The sequence below is a fragment of the Ovis canadensis genome, chromosome 22, assembly GCF_042477335.2.
Source record: "Ovis canadensis isolate MfBH-ARS-UI-01 breed Bighorn chromosome 22, ARS-UI_OviCan_v2, whole genome shotgun sequence".
Lineage (NCBI taxonomy): Eukaryota > Metazoa > Chordata > Mammalia > Artiodactyla > Bovidae > Ovis > Ovis canadensis.
Genome location: NC_091266.1, coordinates 33,634,609 through 33,651,058, shown reverse-complemented (window position 1 = coordinate 33,651,058; position 16,450 = coordinate 33,634,609). Strand labels below are relative to the sequence as shown.

General features: G+C 43.5%; 1 protein-coding gene and 1 long non-coding RNA gene across 26 annotated transcripts in view; one reads left to right on the top strand and one right to left on the bottom strand.

The window, feature by feature from the left end:
- LCOR (ligand dependent nuclear receptor corepressor) overlaps window positions 1–3,154 on the bottom strand; it is a 126,309-nt gene extending 123,155 nt beyond the window's left edge. For 2 of the 25 annotated variants that reach the window (XM_069568190.1, XM_069568210.1), the window contains exons 1-2: window positions 3,004–3,135; window positions 1,901–1,974 (exon numbers count right to left, since the gene is read on the bottom strand). Coding sequence is in view for 7 of the 25 variants with exons in the window: in XM_069568199.1 (XP_069424300.1) it covers window positions 1,901–1,974; window positions 2,261–2,346 (160 nt within the window). In the remaining 18 variants the exon portion in view is untranslated. Of the gene's footprint in view, window positions 1–1,536; window positions 1,602–1,900; window positions 1,975–2,260; window positions 2,765–2,999 lie in introns of those variants that run through there. The other 23 variants (XM_069568198.1, XM_069568208.1, XM_069568201.1 and 20 more) reach the window with 22 other exon arrangements.
- A 24-nt stretch (window positions 3,155–3,178) lies between these two features.
- The window catches only part of LOC138427975 (uncharacterized), a 29,012-nt gene continuing 15,740 nt past the window's right edge, over window positions 3,179–16,450 (top strand). Inside the window, exons 1-2 of the long non-coding RNA XR_011252237.1 lie at window positions 3,179–3,630; window positions 15,435–16,164. This is a non-coding gene — a long non-coding RNA (uncharacterized lncRNA). The remainder of the gene's footprint in view (window positions 3,631–15,434; window positions 16,165–16,450) is intronic.

Sequence of the window (16,450 nt, the reverse complement as noted above, 5' to 3'; positions counted from 1 at the left end):
CTGCTATAAATTAAATATCATTTAGAAAGCAATGACCCTGAAGTATTAAGATAACCAGTCAAGAGAATCAAATAGAGGATTAACTGTTCAGAACCAATCCCATTAAAATAAAAGAGGAATTATTACATTTGCTAGTGACAGAGTTGCTTTTGGGATTGTATATAAATAAGGATCACTGCCACCTCTCTTGCATGTAGAAAGTTAACACTACAATTTACACAGAACTGTCTTCTTAGAGAACAAAATTACATACAATAAAAGAGAAAATATGAGACCCAACTGATTTTAATTGGGATACTATCAACTATGTATTACTCCTCAGATTAAAATACTGATCTGCACTCTGGACTCTATAATCTCCTGAACTTTACTACCTTGAAAGTGGAGATTTAGAGTTAAAAAAAATGCTTTTAAGGAAAACTGATAACCAGATTAAAATCCTCCCTCAAAAAATGAATCTAAAATTTGATATTCAACTCAGGTATTTACAGAAGGATTTTAGTAGAGAGAAAAATAAAAACACTCTGTCAAGCAGCAGTAACTCACCACTAAGACTAAGCAATGACTGATTTAAACAAGGGGGGAGCTGAAGCAAGAGGGAAGAACTCTAAGCAAACAATAAGATAAACCACCATCTAAACCAAAGCAACAGTAATTTAAGAAATCTATAGGGTTATAATTATCAATTTCATAATCTTTTAAAAACTAAAAAGTCCCTCAAAAAAATCATTAAAAAAGTGAAAGACATAAAAGAACTAAAGATTCTTCAAAACAATGTCAGGATTCTGTATTAACTCACAATTCTGAAAACTCATTAATTTCATGTTTCTCAAAACCTCTACATGCCTTATAAGGTCTCTCATAAGACAGTTACAAATGATACATAATTTTCAAAGTGCTAAAGCTGATGTTACATTTTAGGAAATGTAAGATAGACTTCAAAGAATAAAACCAGCAGAGACAGAGCAGAGTAAATGATAACTGACAACCAAAAGGCTGATTCCTGAAGGACAGAGCTTGGATTAGTAGTAGGGAAATTTTAAAATATAGCCACAACACAAATTATGCCAAAAAATGGATTTATACCTTTACTACTCACACAAGTATAGGTTTTAAAATGTCACTTTTAACCTGTGGACAACCAAAGTGATACCAGATACCTTAGAGCATTGTTGCCTATATTAATTTTGATTACAGTCTAAATCCTAAACAAAATTCACATACATTTTCATAATGAAACGCCGTAAAAATGGAAAGGTTTATATTCTCTAACTAAAAGTTACCTTATTTTTCACTTGTTTAAAGTTTCAGTTTTGTTTTTCAATCTATTACAGAAAATATCCCTTGCGGGACGTTGTAAAGGGCATACCCTCCTGTCAAGCCAGAAAGCTCAAACACAAAGACACTGAGCTAACCAAGTGCTGTAATTCTTCCAAACTGAGCTTCTCCACACCCCCCTCTACCCTTCCCCCCAACAGATATGTCTATTAAATCAGTGTCTGTTCTCCCCCTCGCACAACAAAGAGAACTTCTCACCGCATGAAATTGCCGCTGAATGGACACCAGAAAGCAGGATTTGCATAATTCCTTCCAACGAAACCCTGTCGGGAAGGAGGGGATAAGGGGCCCAAGCGAACGGATAGAATCTCCTAGATTCTGTTGGGAAGACCAAGATTATTCCCCACGGTGGGGTGGGGAGGGGTGGGGGGTTCGAATTCTGGGTCTCCCCGAGGACTGGGCGTGGGGGACGGAGAACGACGAGACAGCATTTCCCCACACATCAGCAGCACCGAAGCAAAGATGGGGAAATAACAATGCTGGGGGACAGGAGAGTCAGACACTGGACGCACTGGGGCTAGGGGGCGGCGGGCGGAGCGGAGACACCACACGGGCCACTTACTTTTTGGAGGGGGGTTAAATATATGAGTTAAGCCCTTATGGTCCCGCCGGCCGCCGCACAGAGGGAAACGGGACCTTGGGAGAGAAAAACAGACAAAACACACAGTGTGAGAGGCGCTGCTCCGCCGCCCGGCCCCTCCCGGGGCGACCCCGTCCACGCTCCCTCTGCCCGCGGGGAAAAAGCCACCCGAGGCGGCCCGAGGTCCGGGAGGCGGGCGGCGGACAAGGCGCTCGGCCAAGCGGCGGCTGCGGAAAATCTCCCAGGAGCGGACAAGACCACTGCTCGGGCTTCCCGGTCGCAGCCGGTTCCATCCCCCTTCCACCCGCCGCGCACACACCAAACAGAAATACACACACACACCGACCCGAGCGTCGAGGATTAACTCCCCGGCCGCTGCCGCCGCCGCCGCCCGCAGAGGAAGTGCAGCCGCTGCCCCCCGCGGCCATGACACCCCACTTGGCTCGGTCAGGCGGACCCGGGGCCTGTGACAGCTCCGGTTCCCTCCGCCCCCATCTCCACCTCACGCTTCGCACACGCCCGAGCGCCGGGCGCCCGCCCGCCCGCCGCCCGTGCACGCGGGGACAGGGGCGCGCGCCGCGGCCGCGCGTGGGGGAGGGGCTGCGTGGGACGCGGAAGGCGCCGGCCAGAGCGGAGCGGGAGGCCGAGCCGCGGCCCAGCACGCCCCTGGCTCCCGCGGTCGGCTTTGCGGGGCCAGCGGCTGCGCCGCTCCTGCTCCAAAGGCAGCGGCGCGGGGCGAGTCTCCACAATAAGCCGGCGGCGGCGCCGGGCCGCCAGGCAGGGATGGAAGGAGGGAGGGAGGGAGAGGATAGGAGGGGCACGCGCTCCCGCCCGAGAGCCCGCCCCGGGAAGGGCGCGCGAAGGGGAGGGGCCGGAGCGCGCGCTCGGGCCCGAGCCGGGAGAGCCCGCCCGGAGGTCGCGCGCGCCCGCACTCCGGGGGGTGGGGGAGGGGGACGCCAAGCCAAAGAGGGCGGGCGGGCCGGAGCAGCGATTGCTCTGTCCCGGCTCCCTCCCTCCCTCCTCCGGGGCGGCCGGCAGTGGGGCGGCCCAAGGGCCGAAGGCTGCCGGGAGAGGGTCTCACCTACACAGTGAATGAGCTTGTGGCGCCACGAGTCCAGTTCTTGCCGAAAGCCGCGTCTCTCAACGGAGCATTGCTGCCGCCTACACACCCTCGCCATCTTCTGCCGCCCGCCCGGCCCTGCCTCCGCCGCGGCCCCGCGCACGCCCAGCCGCGTCGCCCGGGGCCGCGCACGCACCCGCGGCCCGGGCGTCGCGCCTCCCGCCGGGGGCGGCGCGGGGGCAGGGCTGGCCTCACCTCGCGGTGGCCCCGACTTGGACCGGGGGGCGGCTTGGGCGCGCGCCCTTCCCGCACACAGCGCCGCGCGGCCGTGTCTGCGGTGCTTGCTTCTCGGCCGTCTCCAGCTTCCCACGTCCGGAGCTCGGCCCCACGGGCCTCGCGCCGCCGCCGCGCTGTCCCCCAAGGCCACGGCTATCCCTGCTTTTCCCTTCCCGGTGCTTTTTGTTTCTTAAATCAACCCTGTGTATCATTTTCAACCTGCCTGTGGCCCGACACCAACTGTTGCAAGTTCTGTGTGACTGCTTCTCTGAACTTCTAGGTCGAAACCGCTCCTCCGAGGAGCCTGTTTTAGAAGCTGAATTAAGAATAAATGCCCGGATGCCCGTGGAGGCACTGAGCTCTAAAGTTTCCAAAGGTGAGAAGCATGCATTTTATTAGGTTATTGAAAAGCAGCCGGCATTTGTAAACCCAGTAAAACATTGAAATCAAACGTCCTAAATTTTGAAAACTATCAGCAAGGCTGCCACGGGCAAAATTCTAAAGTTGGTGTATTCAGAACCTCTCCTGTGTTGTATGGAAAGGATTTTTAAAAATTGCGCTAAAGTGAGACTGTTTCGAAAGACGGCTTAACGATCATTAAAGCAGAGTGTTGGGAAATGGCTTAATATTTAAGGAAAGGACTCGAAGAGAAATATTTTCGATGGCAAAGGGGATTTTCAGGTGAAAACCTGGAATAATTAAAGCACCCTGTTCAGCGCACAACCTATTCCACTTAAACACGGTGCTGATCTTAATTGCTGGACTGTTACTTAGGAGAGAAAGAAAAAAGATGAAAAGGGAAAGAAAAGTGCAGGGGCAGGAGGAGGGGGAGCAGAATGCAAAACCAAAAGGAAAAACAGTAAAGATCCCCCTTTACCAATAGGCTCAGTACCCTAGGATTCGGACTTCTTCCCTACCTTTGGAATTTAAGATTAAGGATGTTGCATTCCTACTTTTAGATATTTAAATTTAAGTTTGAAGACTTGATTTTAATTACTGTAGAAGGTAACACAAAGTCGTTAAATACTTGACATCAAAGATCCCATTGGTGTATTGATTTTTACCTTTTCAAAGGCTATGGTCCTGATTCTCTGAACCAGGGACTTGTGGAGTGGTGTGTCCAAAGAGCTGGACTGGGCGGGCCTCTTGAGGAGGAGGGGTTTGAAATATGAATAGAAAGGTACCTTCAGCACCCCCAAGTTTAAAACCATTGATTTTCCCACAATTCTCGAAAGTCCAGAATACTTCATTGACTTAAAAGTACACCAACAGAACGTGAACAAACTATTACCTCAGGACGTATTCTGCGTACATGAAACTACTCTGAGTGATGAGGGGACAAGACAAATGCAAGATAAAAGAGCTGTGGACAGCCGTCTTGAACGTGTAATGGCAAGACGCCTTGTATTGCCCACCTGAAACTTCCTGTCTTCACCACTAGGTGGTGGATTTGTCTTCTGTAGCTTTTAACCAAGTTTCTATGGTTTCTGGAAGTATGTTTCAAAGTTTCAAATAAATGAACAACATGCAACTCTAAAATGAGTTAATAATTAATATATTTTCCAATTACCCCATATAAGTTGTTTAAAAACCATCAAGTCAAGGGTATTACTTTCGCAACACAATCTCTTTAAGAGCCTGACATACAAATTTAGGAGGATCCTAGAGACTTCAGAGATCAACTCTAATATGAGATACAGATTCTGTAATTTGAGGTATGAAGTTGGAAGCACAAATGAGTAACAGTTGCTCCTCAATCCCCCCCAACCCTTGGCAACAACTAATTTACTTTCTGTCTCTATGAATTTTCTTACTGTAGATATTTCACATAAATGGACTCATACAAATTGTGGTATTCTGTTCCTGGGTGTTTTCACTGAACACAGTATTTTCAAGGTTCATTCATGATGTAACAGTTATCAATATCTATTTCCTTTTTATTGCCAAATAGTATTTCATCCTATGGCTATACTATTTTTTTCTATCCATTCCAGTTGATGGATATTTTGATTGTTTTCACTTTGGAGGTGTTATAGATAATGCTGCTATGAACATTTGTGCACAAACTTTTGTACAGACTTATGTTTTTATGTTTATTTTATATATGAATATGTATGGGAATTCCCTGGTGGTCCAGTTGTTAGAGCTTGCTGCTTTTACTGTTTGAATCTGGGTTCAATCCCTGGTCAGGGAACTAGGATCCCACAAATTGTACAGCATGACCATAAATAAATGAGAATATGTATTTTGCTCAGAGAAATATCAATAACCTCAGATATGCAGATGATACCACTGTTATGGCAGAAAGTGAAGAACTAAAGAGCCTCTTGATGAAAGTGAAAGAGGAGAGTGAAAAAGTTGGCTTAAAGCTCAGGATTCAGAAAACTAAGATCATGGCATCTGGTCCCATCATATCAGGGCAAATAGATGGAGAAACAGTGGAAACAGTGTCAGACTTTATTTTCTTGGACTCCAAAATCACTGCAGATGGTGACTGCAGCCATGAAATAAACAGATGCTTAATCCTTGGAAGAAAAGTTATGACGAACCTTCAGTTCAGTTCAGTCACTCAGTTGTGTCCGACTCTTTGCAACCCCATAAATTGCAACACACCAGGCCTCCCTGTCCATCACCAACTCCTGGAGTCCACCCAAACCCATGTCCATCGAGTCGGTGATGCCATCCAGCCATCTCATCCTCTGTTGTCCCCTTCTCTTCCTGCTCCCAATCCCTCCCAGCATGAGGGTCTTTTCCAATGAGTCAACTCTTCACATGAGTTGGCCAAAGTATTGGAGTTTCAGCTTTAGCATCAGTCCTTCCAATGAATACCCAGGACTGATCTCCTTTAGGATGGACTTGTTGAATCTCCTTGCAGTCCAAGGGATTCTCAAGAGTCTTCTCCAACACCACAGTTCGAAAGCATCAATTCTTCTGCACTCAGCTTTCTTCACAGTCCAACTCTCACACCCATACATGACCACTGGAAAAACCATAGCCTTGACTAGATGGACCTTTGTTGGCAAAGTACTGTCTCTGCTTTGGAATATGCTATCTAGGTTGGTCATAACTTTCCTTCCAAAGAGTCTTAATTTCATGGCTGCAGTCACCATCTGCAGTGATTTTGGAGCCCCCAAAAATAAAGTCTGACACTCTTTCTACTGTTTCCCCATCTATTTCCCATGAAGTGATGGGACCAGATGCCATGATCTTGGTTTTCTGAATGTTGAGCTTTAAGCCAACTTTTTCACTCTCCTCTTTCACTTTCATCAAGAGGCTTTTTAGTTCCTCTTCACTTTCTTCCATAACGGTGGTGTCATCTGCATCTCTGAGGTTATTGATATTTCTCCCGGTAATCTTTTTTTTTTTTTTTTTCATCTCTCTGTGTTTATTTATTTTTTTTTTTTTCTACTTGGATTGGCTCCTTTTATTTCTTTTTTTTTTTTTAATTTAATTTTTAGTTTTTTATTTTTTAAATTTTAAAATCTTTAATTCTTACATGCATTCCCAAACATGAACCCCCCTCCCACCTCCCTCCCCATCTCCCGGTAATCTTGATTCCAGCTTGTGCTTCTTCCAGTCCAGCATTTCTCATGATGTATTCTGCATATAAGTTAAATAAGCAGGGTGAGAATCTACAGCCTTGACGGACTCCTTTTCCTATTTGGAACCAGTGTGTTGTTGCATGTCCAGTTCTAACTGTTGCTTCCTGACCTGCATATAGGTTTCTCAAGAGACAGGTCAGGTGGTCTTGTATTCCCATCTCTTGAAGAATTTTCCACAGTTTATTGTGATCCACACAGCAATCAATGCAAAGAAATAGAGGAAAACAACAGAATGGGAAAGACTAGAGATCTCTTCAAGAAAATTAGAGATACCAAGGGAACATGTCATGCAAAGATGGGCTTGACAAAGGACAGAAATGGTATGGACCTAACAGAAGCAGAAGATATTAAGAAGTGGCAAGAATACACAGAAGAACTGTACAAAAAGATCTTCATGACCCAGATAATCATGATGGTGTGATCACTCAGAACCAGACATCCTGGAATGTGAAGTCAAGTGGCCTTAGAAAGCATCACTACGAACAAAAGTAGTGGAGGTGATGGAATTCTAGTTGAGCTATTTCAAATCCTGAAAGATGATGCTGTGAAAGTGCTGCATTCAATATGCCAACAAATTTGGAAAACTCAGCAGTGGCCACAGGACTGGAAAAGGTCACTTTTCATTCCCATCCCAAAGAAAGGCAATGCCAAAGAATGCTCAAACTACCACACAATTGCACTCATCTCACACTCTAATAAAGTGATGCTCAAAATTCTCCAAGCCAGGCTTCAGCAATACGTGAACCATGAACTTCCAGATGTTCAAGCTGGTTTTAGAAAAGGCAGAGGAACCAGAGATCAAATTACCACCATTTGCTGGATCATCAAAAAAGCAAGAGTTCCAGACAAACATCTATTCCTGCTTTATTGACTATGACCAACCTAGACAGCATATTAAAAAGCAGAGACAGTACTTTGCCAACAAAGGTCCATCTCTTCAAGGCCATGGTTTTTCCAGTAGTCATGTATGGATGTGAGAGTTGGACTATAAAGAGAGCTGAGCGCCGAAGAATTGATGATTTTGAACTGTGGTATTGGAGAAGACTCTTGAGAATCCCTTGGACTGCAAGGAGATTCAACAAGTCCATCCTAAAGGAAATTAGTCCTGAATGTTCATTGGAAGGACTGATGTTGAAATTCCAATACTTTGGCCACCTGATGTGAAGACCTGACTCAATGGAAAAGACCCTGATGCTAGGAAAGACTGAAGGCAGGAGGAGAAGGGGACAACAGAGGATGAGATGGTTAGATGGCATCACCAACTCAATGACATGAGTTTGAGTAAACTCCGGGAGTTGGTGACAGACAGGGAGGCCTGGTGTGCTGCAGTCCATGGGGTTGCAAAGAGTCGGACACGACTGAGCGACTGAACTGAACTGATTTTGAAATAATCTCAGGTTAAATAGAAGTTATAAGAACTCCCATATCCTTTTTACTTAGATTCCTTAGTTGTTGATATCTTGCCATATCTGCTTTCTCTCTCTTTCTCTCTGTATCTTTATATATGGTCTTCTTGTTTTGGTTGAGTCTTTTTGGGAACAATCTAACAGAAATCTATAGGCTTTATACCCTATCAGCCCTAAACATCCAATGTGTATATCCACAAAGCAAAGGTGCTGTCCTTCATAACCTTTGCATAACCTTCCAAGTCAGGAAAGCAACACTGATATAATACAAACTCCATTAAAATGTCACTCTCTGTCCCAACAATATCTTTTTTCCTTTTCTGATGCAAAATCCCATGTAGGAAATTATGTTGAATTTAATTGTCATGTATTTTAGTCTCCTTGAATCAGGAACAATTTCTCAGTCTTGCCTTATTTTTCATGACCTTGACAGTTTTAAAAAGAACAGGCTTTTCATTCCATAGGATGACCGTCAACTAGATCCCTTGTGGTTTCTCATGACTAGACTCAGGCCATACATTTGACAAGAGAACCACAGAAATGAGGCTGCGTTTTTCTTTGCACCTTTCTGGGGACTCATGATGTCATGATATCAACTGTGATAAGAACTTTACTCGTCTGGTCAAATGGTCTTCTTTACCATAAGAATCACATTATTTCCTCTATACATGGTAAGTATTTTGCAAAGGATATTCTGAGATTATGCTAATATTCTGTTCCTCACTTCACCTACCAGTCTTAAACATCCATTAACCTGCCTGAATCACTTATCACAGTGATGATCAAATGGTGATTTTCTTCCTCCATCATTCTGTTTTGCTACTTAACATTCTAATGTAAAGGAGAGTTTTCCTTTCTATTTATTCATTCATTCAGTCATTCATGCATTTACTTATTTATTTCAAAATGGATTCATAGATTCCTATCTCATTCAGTGGGTTGTAATGTTTTGCTCTAGTTATTTGTTTTCATGCTCAAAGGCCCCATATTTGGCCAATGGGCGTTCCCTCAGGCTGACGTTTTGTCCTGATGGCATATCCCCATCATTCTATTAAAACTTCCTTACTTTCTGATTCAACTCAGCTGTTGTAGGTTCATTTTGTATTTTACCTGCCTCCACTCTGGAATCAGAAATCAAGATCTGGGTTCTCAGTGTGTTTCCTGCTATGGGGGTATGCCGGCCCCTAGGTTCTTTCAAGCTGTAAGAGCTAAGAAATATCTGTTTCTACATCTATCAGTAAATATATTTTTAAGCTGAGTTTATACTGATGCAGTAGATTCCAATCCAGCATCTCTGAGTACTTGTAAGCGTTTTCCTGCTCTAGATCTGTAAATCCCCCCATTGACAGTGAAACTAGGTTGCCATTTTTTTAATGTATATATCGACTTCAACATATATATAATTATTTGCTTGATCCCCTCTATATTTAACGATCCCCTGACCAAACTGGCTGCCTCTCTGGCCTATTGCCTCTGCCACTCCTTATCCAGAGCTTCATCTATTGGGCTACCAACCAAACGTCATCTCCCTGGTACACCACTCTCCCCACATCGAATGGCATACATTCTTTACCATTCCAACCAAAATTCCAGGAGCACAAAGAAATCTTCCCACATTTATAAAGAAGAATAAAGAAGATCTATGTACAATATGATGTCGATTTTGTTAAAAGTCTGTTAGATGTGGAGATGTGGAGCATAGATCCTCCTCTGAAGAAGAACTCACTGCCCAGCTGCTGGGAGGGCAGCTACTATACAGCCTCCAGCTCTCAGCTACTTCAGGGTCAGCCTCACCTGCTGGGAACTGTCTTGCCCAAGGTCACATCCTTCCAGGGCTGCCAGGATATGGTGACTGAGGGCAATTGGACTATAAAAGACTGGCCATTTCAGCCTGATGCAGGACACTCTGTTGATTCATAGTGTTTGTTCCAGAGTGCTTCACTGGATTGCCTGTGGCTTTATAAAGCTGCATCAACCTGTGATTATCAACTTGCTTTATCAACCTGCAATTACTTTCTCTGGCCAATTCTGTTTCCTTTCCTTTCACAGATGCTAATCTTTAATAAAACTTTTGAATCCCAAAGTCCACCTTACCTTCTGCTTCCAGACTATCTGAGGTGTGACAAGGAGAGATTCACTCTGCTAGGGTGGTGCTAGCGTTACTGTGGTATTAGCATAGCAAGAGGGAGATCTTGGAGGATAACGTCTGTGTGGCTTTGGTGTGGGGATAACTTTGTAAATCAGACCTGCCAAAAACATTATATATATATATATAATACATCAGAACTAACAGTCTATAAAGGACATCATATATACAGACTTATTCCAAGAATTTAACAGGTACTTGACAGACTGGGAGAAGATGTTTGCAACATCTAAAACCAACAAGGAATTGATGTCTAAAATATACAGGGAACTATTTCAAATCAAGGAAAATATAGGTAACCCAATGGAAAATGGAAAAGATCTTAAATGGGAAATCCAAATCCATATGGCCCACAGGTGTGTGAAGAAATACCAGGTTTCCCTAGTAATCACAGAAACACAAAATAAAACTATGAAACTATGGGATGAATCTAGAAGTTGTCAATGTTGTTGAGAAATAGGAGCCCTTAGGTGAGAGTGTGAATGGGTGCAGCTACCCTGAGTAAACTGGCTATACAGATAGATCTGTGTAGATCCCATGAGCCAGGGTCTTAAAGCCTGGGACAAGAATTTAAATTTGAGTAGTCTATTTCAGGGGGCTTCCCAAATGGTGGTAGTGGTAAAGAACCTGGCTGCCAACACAAAAGACGAGAGATGCAGATTCGATCTCTGGGTCAAGGAAGATCCCCTGGAGGAGGACATGGCAACCCACTCCAGTGTTCTTGCCTGAAGAATCCCATGGACAGAGGAGTCTGGTGGGCTACAGTCCATTGGGTCGCAAAGAGACATGACTGAAGCAACTAATCACGCACACAGTCTGTTTCAGAGAAGATTCCAAGAAACATCAATATGGACTGGGGAAGTGAAACAAGAAGAAGGAACCAATTAAGGATGCATTCTTAAATTCCTACTGTGGGTAACTGAAATAAATCTGTCTGGGGAAGTCTAAGACAGTGCCTCAGATGAACCACCTGAAAGATGAGATGAGGGAGCTGGACTATTCATACATAAGCCTTCAGTCATTGGTTGAGAGCTGTTCAGAATTCAGGGGAAGGATTAATTTCCCAGACTTCTGCTTGCACCGTCCATAGGCAGAGCAGGCTCCAGGAGCCAGAGAACACCCTCAGATACAGAAATGCAGGTGCTGGTAAATGGAAGTCTTGAGCAGCTGTATACCAAAATGAAAAGGTTCAAGGGCATATGAGTAGGGCATTAAAACACTACCTGCTACACCAGGTAATGCTGCTCCGTTCTGGCTCTCAGAATGTGGGCATGAGTGATGAAGCCACTGATGTTAAGTGGAAATTTAAGTTTCTGAAGTGTTTTCCCAAATGACAATAGAATTGACTGAATAGAAGCAGTTTCAAGAGGATGTAGGGATAAACCTTAAATATCTTTAGCGTTGTTTTTTACTTCTTTTAAGAAGTGAATGAGCCTTTTTTTTCCCCCTTATGCCCTTGGGATCACATCCTATGCTGAACTATAGTTACCTGCTGCTACTGCTGCTGCTAAGTCGCTTCAGTCGTCTGACTCCGTGTGACCCCATAGATGGCAGCCCACCAGACTCCCCCATCCCTGGGATTCTCCAGGCAAGAACATTGGAGTGGGTTGCCATTTCCTTCTCCAGTGCATGAAAGTGAAAGTGAAGTCACTCAGTCGAGTCCGACTCTTCACCACTCCATGGACTGCAGCCTACCAGGCTTCTCCGTCCATGGGATTTTCCAGGCAAGAGTACTGGAGTCGGGTGCCATTGCCTTCCCCCTTTAGTTACCTAAATACGTAGTATTATGTTCATCTGCTCTTCAGGAAAAAAAAAAAAAAAGAAACAGTTCACTATGGCCTTTGTTAGGTAATTGTAAGAAAAAAGAATCACCAGAAAGAAGTTATTTGTAACTAAGTAGCACAAGAAGGTTGTTTCCATGGAAAATTTGTTACAATTTTTAAAGCCTAGAAAGGTATAAAATACAACCGAATTAGGCTAAATGAAACCAAAGGAAATTCTCAGAGAAAAGTTTAAATAAATATAAAGCTTGGTAAAATTAGACAAAACTACTTAAATATCCTTGCTGAACTTTAGCAAAATATACATTTCAAAGTTTATATGTGATAACTTTCCCATCTAACAAAAACAGCTCATTTCTGAGTAAACACTCTAACTTGTTTTCATTTAACCATTCTAGTTTGTTTTCATTTAATTTTATTTAATTTTTTGAAAGATTGGTTATTCAGAGCAGGCTATATACTAGCTACCCAAGCAATTGGGTGACTTGTTTTGGTCAATGAACTGTGATTAGAGGTGATGAGAATAACTCCCAGACCAGGTCATTTTCATGGGTCTGAAGATGCATTTCATGCAAAGATGGGCTCAATAAAGGACAGAAATGGTATGGACCTAACAGAAGCAGAAGATATTAAGAAGGGGTGGCAAGAATACACAGAAGAACTGTACAAAAAAAGATCTTCACAACCAAGATAATCACGATGGTGTGATCACTCACCTAGAGCCAGACATCCTGGAATGTGAAGTCAAGTGGGCCTTAGAAAACATCATTACGAACAAAGCTAGTGGAGGTGATGGAATCCCAGTTGAGCTTCTTCAAATCCTGAAAGATGATGCTGTGAAAGTGCTGCACTCAATATGCCAACAAATTTGGAAAACTCAGTAGTGGCCACAGGACTGGAAAAGGTCACTTTTCATTCCCATCCCAAAGAAAGGCAATGCCAAAGAATGCTCAAACTACTGCACAATTGTACTCATCTCACACACTAGTAAAGTGATGCTCAAAATTCTCCAAGCCAGGCTTTAGCAATATGTGAACCATGAACTTCCAGATGTTCAAGCTGGTTTTAGAAAAGGATAGGAACCAGAGATCAAATTGCCAATGTCCGCTGGATCATGGAAAAAGAAAGAGACTTCCAGAAAAACATCTATTTCTGCTTTATTGACTATGCCAAAGCCTTTGACTGTGTGGATCACAATAAACTGTGGAAAACTCTTCAAGAGATGGGAATACAAGACCACCTGACCTGTCTCTTGAGAAACCTATATGCAGGTCAGGAAGCAACAGTTAGAACTGGACATGCAACAACAGACTGGTTCCAAATAGGAAAAGGAGTCCGTCAAGGCTGTATATTGTCACCCTGCTTATTTAACTTCTATGCATAGTACATCATGAGAAACACTGGGCTGGAAGAAATACAAGCTGGAATCAAGATTGCCGGGAGAAATATCAATCACCTCAGAGATGCAGATGACACCACCCTTATGGCAGAAAGTGAAGAGGAACTAAAAAGCCTCTTGATGAAAGTGAAAGAGGAGAGTGAAAAAGTTGGCTTAAAGCTCAACATTCAGATCAAGATCCTGGCATCTGGTTCCATCACTTCATGGGAAATAGATGGGGAAACAGTGGAAACAGTGTCAGACTTTATTTTTTTGGGCTCCAGAATCACCACAGATGGTGACTGCAGCCATGAAATTAAAAGACGCCTACTCCTTGGAAGGAAAGTTATGACCAACCTAGACAGCATACTGAAAAGCAGAGACATTACTTTGCCAACAAAGGTCCGTCTAGTCAAGGCTATGGTTTTTCCAGTGGTCATATATGGATGTGAGAGTTGGACTGTGAAGAAAGCTGAGTGCTGAAGAATTGATGCTTTTGAACTGTGGTGTCGGAGAAGACTCTTGAGAGTCCCTTGGACTGCAAGGAGATCCAACCAGTCCATTCTGAAGGAGATCAGCCCTGGGATTTCTTTGGAAGGAATGATGCTGAAGCTAAAACTCCAGTACTTTGGCCACCTCATGCGAAGAGTTGACTCATTGGAAAAGACTCTGATGCTGGGAGGGATTGGGGGCAGGAGGAGAAGGGGACGACAGAGGGATGAGATGGCTGGATGGCATCACTGACTTGATGGATGTGAGTCTGAGTGAACTCTGGGAGTTGGTGATGGACAGGGAGGCCTGGCATGCTGCAATTCATGGGGTCGCAAAGAGTCGGACACGACTGAGCGACTGAACTGAAGATGCAGATGCCAGAGTCTTTAGAAGTTTATTTAAATCAACTTCAAGGATGGAAGCAGAACAGATAGATAGAGCTGGACATAGAATTTATATCTGCTCACTCCGTAAACAATGGTCCTTCAATGCTGGCCTGTAGGAGTGTGATATGATATGATGTGTGATATAATATGTTATGATTGATGTGTGTACACATGTCAGTCATGTCCCACTCTTTGCAACCCCAAGCACTGTAATCCACCAGGCTCCTCTATCCATGGGTTTTTCCAGGCAAGAATACTGGAGTGGGTTGATGTTTCCTTCTCCAGGGATCTTCCCAACCCACGGACCAAATCCACACCTCCTGTGTCTCCTCCATTGCAGGTGGATTCTTTACCACTGAGCCACCAGGGAAGCCCCATAATGTGATTGAAACTAGATTATCAAAAAGAGTAGTTTCAAGACTTCCCTGGGAGTCTCATGGTTAAGACTTTGTGCTTCGACTGCAGGGGACTTCCCTGGCAGTCCAATGGTTAAGACTCTGCCTCCACTGCAGGGGACATGGGTTCTGTCTCTGGTCTGGAAACCAAGATCCCAAATGCTGCATGGTGGGGCCAAAAAAAGAGTACTTTCATTGTGAATGACTCTTACTCATGTTCCTTGTAGGAATACAGTAATTATTACTGCAAAAAGACAATACAGAGATCTTAAGTACCTATCAACTTAAGAGAAAAAAGTCAGAGTAACTTACACGAATTTGTGGAATGATGAAAGGAGCTACATTATTATAATAATGATAGAAGATTAATAGTCCTCAATATTTATTGAGTGAGGACCCTAAGCTAAGTCCTGAGCTAAGCACTTAACCTGCCTTATTTCATTTAATACTTACAATAATTCTACAAGTTAAGTATTTTTTAAATATATATATTTTACTGAAGTATAGTTGACTTGCAATGATTCAGGTGTACAGCAAGGTGATTCAGTTATACATATACACTTGTATTATTTTTTAAATTATTTTCCATTGTAGGTTTTTACAAGATATTGACTATCAAGGTGAAGGTGAAGGTGAAGTCGCTCAGTCGTGTTCGACTCTTTGCAACCCTGTGGACTGTAGCCTACCAGGCTCCTCCGTCCATGGGATTCTCCAGGCAAGAATACTGGAGTGGGTTGCCATTTCCTTCTCCAGGGGATCTTCTCGACCCACGGATCGAAACCAGGTCTCCCGCATTGGAGGCAGACGCTTTAACCTCTGAGCCACCAGGGAAGCCTATTGACTACAGTTCCCTGTATTTTTTTTTTTTATCTTATTTAGAAACAGGAAACAAAACATTGATGAGAGAGCTGAACCATAAAGAAAGCTAAACACCAAAGAATTGATGCTTTCAAAATGTGGTGCTGGAGAAGACTCTGGAGAGTCCTTGGACAGCAAGATCAAACCAGTCCATCCTTAAGGAAATCAGCCCTGAATATTCATTGGAAGGACTGATGCTAAGCTGAAACTCCAATACTTTGGCCACTGATATGAACAGCCGACTCATTGGAAAAGATTCTGATGCTGGGAAAGATTAAGGGCAAGAGGAGAAGGGGGTGACAGGATGAGATGGCTGGATGGCATCACAAACTCAACGGACATGAGTTTGAGCAAACTCCGGGAGATAGTGAAGGACAGGGAAGCCTGGCATTCATGGGTCACAAAGAACTGGACACGACTTAGTGACTTAACAACAACAACCTTACTCAAAATTCACACAAAACAGGTAGGTGAAGCAATGTAAACTTGAGATTCAATAATTTCATTGTTATTTTTTCCACTGTGGCACATCACAGATCAAGGGAAATGCTAGCCTGGCTTTTTGTATGTATTAAAAGAGAATTGTCAAACTTCCCTTTTAGCTAGTTGCTATAAATTAAACATTGTGCTATTGACATTTAACAAATACTTATCCACTAACTCTGAAGTTTTTACATCATTTTATGGAATTTCTGTGTCATCAGAATGTTAAAGTTCTTGGGCTGACTAATAACAGTTATTTTTAAAAAATG